Source organism: Ascaphus truei, chromosome 2, assembly GCF_040206685.1.
Source record: "Ascaphus truei isolate aAscTru1 chromosome 2, aAscTru1.hap1, whole genome shotgun sequence".
Taxonomy (NCBI): Eukaryota; Metazoa; Chordata; class Amphibia; order Anura; family Ascaphidae; genus Ascaphus; species Ascaphus truei.
In genome coordinates this window covers 433,363,295-433,369,294 of record NC_134484.1, presented here as the reverse complement: position 1 = coordinate 433,369,294, position 6,000 = coordinate 433,363,295, and the positions used below count along the sequence as shown (strand labels likewise).

The 6,000-nt window shown below is 46.7% G+C and overlaps 1 protein-coding gene across 4 annotated transcripts in view; it reads left to right on the top strand.

The window, feature by feature from the left end:
* The first annotated feature begins 2,202 nt into the window (after positions 1-2,202).
* PFKP (phosphofructokinase, platelet) overlaps positions 2,203-6,000 on the top strand; it is a 90,647-nt gene continuing 86,849 nt past the window's right edge. For 2 of the 4 annotated variants that reach the window (XM_075587777.1, XM_075587779.1), the window contains exon 1: positions 2,203-2,641. In XM_075587777.1, the coding sequence (XP_075443892.1) occupies positions 2,545-2,641 (97 nt within the window). In that variant the 5' untranslated portion in view covers positions 2,203-2,544. The remainder of the gene's footprint in view (positions 2,642-6,000) is intronic. The other 2 variants (XM_075587778.1, XM_075587776.1) reach the window with 1 other exon arrangement.

Sequence of the window (6,000 nt, the reverse complement as noted above, 5' to 3'; positions counted from 1 at the left end):
GCCACCTCTTTGTTGCCGCTCTCCTTCTGAACCGCAGTGTCATACACCAATGTGACGTTGCACGGCGTCGAGTTGCCATGGCAACACAACATCATTTGACGCCGCGATTCGAAACGAGGAGGGCAGCCGCAAGGAGACGGACCCCACAGCTAAATGCCTTCCTATCAGGCTGCGGGCGCGGCAAATGTATATGGGGGCGGACATTTTTGCCGTCCCCAAATTTTACCGCCCTAGGCCTGGGCCTAATGGGAAATCCGCCACTGCTGATATGCAACCAAAAAAAAACAGATTTACGGGGCGCTTTACAAGAGACAATACAGTGCAATACAGGGAATTATAGAACAATTAGTGCAACAATATTATAATATAATAATAATAAAATCCAATTTTGTCAAAAATTTGGAAATGTAAAAAACAGCGACTAAGGCCTCAACCTGGGTGGCGCTGAGCTGGCGTGCTCACGCTGGTCGCGATGAAACACATTGCGGCAATGTGTGTGGCCAGCATGAGCGAGCGCCTGCTCGGCGCTTAGCTGCTTGCAGAGCAAGCAAATGTGATTTTGCTGCTCGCAAGCGTGTCACGTGAGCGGTTCCCCAGACGAGCGCGCACTTAGCCGGCCACGAATCGCCCGGTCGAGCAGGGCGCAGTGCACGAGCACCAGCGCGCCCACTCCCTGCCTGGCCGCAGCCTAAGGGCTCGTCCAGGGTGGTGCTGAGCGGGCACGCACACTCACACTGGACACGTTGCGACAATGCACGTGTCCTGCTTGAGCGGGCGGGTGTGCCTGCTCGGCGCTCAGCCGCTTGCCGAGCCGCTTGCCGAGCGAGCAAATTTGAATTTGCCGCTCGCAAGCGCGTCACGTAAGCGGGTTGCCCAATGGGGCGAACCAGCTCCGTGACGTAGAGGCCGGGCCCCCAGACACACGCGCACCTAGCCGGCCAGGAAAAGCACGGCCGAGCAGGGCGCAGCACTGGAGCGCCAGTGCGCCTCTACCAACCACAAGCACAAGGCTTTAGACAAGAAAAACTGCACGTGACGCGCTTGCGGACGACAAATTCAAATTTGCTTGCTCTGCAAGCAGCTAAGCGCCGAGCAGGCGCTTGCTAACGCTAGCCACACACATTGCCTCAAAGTGTTTCATAGCGTCCAGCGTCAGCGCGCTCTCACGCTCAGTGCCACCCCGGCCGAGGCCTAACCTGCCCGTTCTTCCTTGGCTCTTGCCTGTTTTCCTCGGCTCTTGCCTCCCTCAGTGCAGTTTTTCTTGTCTAAAGTCGCTACGTTTTCATTGTACCTAGGTGCTAACTGTGGGACTGACTTAACTGTTATTTTGTCCATATGTGCAATTAATGTGTTTTACTTGTTTTATTTCTGTTTTGTCTCAGGGAGGGAGTTCATATTTGGTAGAGGGGCTGCTATACCTTCAGTGGTGTGGTTTCTAATTGTGGTCATTTTGACCTCTTAAATAAATTGACTGTTTGGATTTTAAATAAATTGACTGTTTTTTTTATTTTCCAAATTTTTTACTAAATTGGATTTTATCATACTCTATTTATGATCTTAAAAAACACCAGTCCCCGGTGCGCATATAGTAGCGTTTGGGGAGGAGCTCCAGACACAGACACACGGCTGCAAGTGGATTTTGGTGTAAATACGAAAAGTCAACCGACAGCGCGAGCGCGGAATCCTTGCTGTATTGTCTGTACACATACAGCAGGTATTCCTCTCCTCCCAACCAGCCCTCAGCCCTCAGCCCTCATTACATCCACCCAACACCTCTATGATCTTGTTGCTACCCGTAGATTTACTAGCAACATGGTTCAGGACGAGGCTCTGCCCATCTCCATCCCACCAGCAACAATATGTCACCAACCAATCATCTCCCGTTTTTGACCAAGGACGTCACTGACAACTCTGATCTTGCACCGAAATTGCAGGAGATGGGCGGGGCAAGGGCGCATGTGGGCGGGCCATGCTGTATGTGGGCGGGGTTGGGGCGGGCCATGCCGTATGTGTTCGGGGTTGGGGCGGGCCATGCCGTATGTGGGCGGGGTTGGGGCGGGCCATGCCGTATGTGGGCGGTGTTGGGGCGGGCCATGCCGTATGTGGACGAGGTTGGGGCGGGCCATGCCGTATGTGGGCGGGGTTGGGGCGGGCCATGCCATATGTGGGCGGGGTTGGGGCGGGCCATGCCGTATGTGGGCGGGGTTGGGACGGGCCATGGCGCGGGGGGCGGCAGCCCCCAGAAGTCGGTTGCTCCTTGCTCGGCTGTGACAGTTATTAGAGGTAGAAGAGGGACAGGAGGAGTGCGACGCTGCAGCCGCCCCAGCATCCCGCCTCTTCGTGCACCTCCTGTCATTACAGTGTTTATTCCACAGGACAATATTACTCATATTATTTATTTTTCTTCAAGATTTTCATTATATGAAAATAGATTTATGTAACACGAGATATATATTTGAACGTGTTACATAGAAGCAGATACCGTATATATACACACAGATCTAATTTGTAAAATATATTTATTACGAGTATTTAGTGGTGAGAATGGCAGTCATGCCACCGACAGACAAAAAGTTTTTCGAGAACCTGTCTGGAGCCGGGAAATCCATCGGGGTCCTGACCAGCGGAGGAGATGCGCAAGGTAAAGACATGCAGAGCCCTGAGCGCTGAGCATCACATTCACGCATCACATTCATGCATCATATCCACCAGGGGCCTTGTGTTAGATCTGTAGCGTGTTCAAGGGTCTCACCCCCCGCCCCCACTCCTACCTAGTCTATATACTATCCTGTCATGCTATCTTTGCACATCATTTTCACATCTGCCACATAGGCCCTGGCACATAGTTGCACTGTATCCCTGGCACATAGTTGCACTGTATCCCTGGCACATAGTTGCAGTGTATCCCTGGCACATTACCCACTCACACTTTGCCGTTGCACAGAGTCCTCTTACACTGTGGCCCTGGCACATAGTGGACCTTGCACATAGTTGTACGGTGCCCCTGGCACATAGTTATACTGTGCCATCACCACCAGTCTGCTCCTTCACGTTTTCATCTCTAGACCTCTCCTTTACCTGCACAGATAACCCACCATTCGAGAGAGGCGACACAGCTACAGTACATCCTCCTCCCCATTCCCCAAAACACCCAACCCTCTCCATCCAAATCCTTTATTTCAAGCCATTGTACGCGCGTCGTCACACTTCTGTCATGGCAATAAGAGCTTCATCACACCTCCATGTTATTCTGCATGCAGAGATTATTTGCTGGCCTTGTAGTGTCCGCTCACCTCAAGCAGGGAGGCGGATCTCAGCCTGTGCTCTGCACACTGGCTGCTGCATTGCGGGGATTGCATGGAATGACTAATAACTTATCTACATCCGCTTTCTCTTCTTACACCTCCGCACTCTGAAGCAGGATGTCAATAGTAATTGTCTAGAAACGAAATAACCATTCTTATTTGTCACATGCACAGGCCTTTCCATTTGCAACTCTTGTAGGAGTCAGATGCATGTCAGATCTAGTTCAGCTGCTAGTTACTGAATTACATCTAGAACCTAGAAACTACAGCATTGAAGCAGTTAATGGAATAATAGACTTTACCTGTGTGTATATATATTACATCCCCCCTCCCTCTCCCTTTTTTAACCTCTTCCACCCAATCCCCTCTTCTCCCTACTCATTTTCTCTCCTTTCAAACACTATTTTATCACCCCTTTATTCTGCACCTTCTTTTTGTTCACGTTGTTTCTCTTCTTCCCCTCACCTGTTATCAGCCCCCGCCCATTTCTCCTCCTTACTCTCTCTGCTTCCTATTGTACAGTATCTCACTTCCTTCCCCTCTCCCCCTTCTCTCCATATCCCTGTGCCTTCAACCACTCTCCTCCTTTCCACCTATTTTCCTGACCCCCTATTCATCAATCTCCTCCCCAGTACCCCTCCCTGCTCCTCTCGCTGTGTGTACGTGCAGGGCAGTCAGTCCTTGCAGCCAGGCTCCCGATGCGTCACACATTCTGGGAGGAAGCTGCAGTGGTAGCATCATCAAGTCTCTCCCTCACTGCACTGAGTGTTATCTGCCAGTCTCCTCATCACCAGATACTGAAAGGAAGCAGCACATGTTTGACTACATCCACCTGAGTTAAACCAGATCAGATACAGAGATATAATTGCATCATGCTTCCATTCTTTACTCATAGATCTACCCTTCACTCTCTACTGATTTAACCCCATTCCGTGTTTAGAAATAGCAGCAATGTTCATTGTTAACACATTTTTGACTAAGATGTAAGTGGCAATTGAACATTTTTTTTTTTTATAACTTGTATTTTTTATTGTTTCTCCAAACTGAAAACAAAAGAGAGGGGGGAGTGGGTACAGAAAATAAAAGGGTGTGGGGGAAGGGGTAGTAGGGTGGCATCTATCGCAGGAAGCGTACATTCAAATACACTTGAAACATCCTTAATCAGAACTAAGTCAGTTTACCCATTAATAGTTTCCTTATTTCGTCGATCCTACTGGATTCTTCAAAATGTATGTCTCCCACGGATCCCATGTTGTCAGAAAGGTGTGGTGCCAGTTGTGGATCAGGCTTGTGAGTCTCTCCATTGTCATTATATAGTTTATCTTGTGTAATACCTCAGTGATAGAGGGGGGGGGGGGGGTCATTCTGCTTCCAGTGTTTTGCTATTAGTGTTTTGGCTGCTGATAGGATCTGTGTTATCAAATAGTCTATTTTTCTTTCTAGGCCCTCATTAGGTGTTGTTTTTTAATACAGAAATGTATTTGTTTTACTCACCCCAGTCAACAACATTATATTTGATTTTTAGGATATTTTATATCCTTGAATCAGCTTTCCATAATTACAGTTGGCTCACAGTGATAAATGTGCTGTTGGTAGGTGGCTGCTTGAATGCATCTGCTGTATAATAGGGAACGGCTTTGGGATGTGTATGTGATAATGTGTGTAACATATCATTTCATTAATGTCTTTCAGTTTTTTCATTGCTTTGGGGGTTTTTTTTAACCAGAGGAAGTCCTACTAAGATCTGTACACGATGACAACTCAAACCAAGTCATGCATGTTAAAATATTTTACAAAAATGACATAAGTGAAACAATTCTTGTGCAATTTGTAATGTTTTCAGGCAAGACTAACTGACCAGAAAGAGAAACAATGGGCACAGGAGCTTGAATGCTTTCCAATTATCAGTTTATTGAGCTGCGAAGAAATGAAAACCATCCTTGGAATACCTCTGGGGTTTAAATGCCAAGAAGCAAGGTGTATTGATCCCAGTTGCAGATACAGTGAGGTGGCTGGAGACAAGGCTGCATTAAAATAGTGATATGAGTCAGGAAGAGAAACTGAGCATCAGGTGCATGTCCTTTGTAACCATTCAAGGTCACTTGAGATACAGGATGTGCTTGGTCATATTTAGAAAAGAGATTGCATTGTGGGTGTTGGTTTTTCAGTGTCACTAGAGCTTGTAGGGGAAAAAGCTCTCAGCAACCACTAGTTTAAAAATAGGCCTTTTATCATTAGCTTATAGCTTATGACATACTCTGTCCCTCAAACACTTGAAATAGAAACACACCTCTCAAACGGTATATCTCCTTTTGCATTTTTTACATTTATTTTGATTTTAAAACATGTTCAAAAATTAAAACTATTCACTGGCAGCATAACTCTGCCAGGTAGCACTGAGGATCTTGGTCTGGTGCACATTTTTTTTTAAAATAAGAACAAAAAAGCCACAGTCCTAAATAGCTTTAGCTAGACATACTGTACTGCATTAATATTTGGATAAATCAGGAGAGGTGCTGGTACAGTAACTATCGCAGTACAATACATATATACAGTACAAAAAAGTAAAACCTCCAACTGGAAAGGCTAAATACAGCAGTAGTCTCTTGTGTGAATATTTGAATGTAAACGTATGTTTACTTATTTATATGTGTTTATCATTTATATGTATTTATCAAATACAATTAAAAAATAC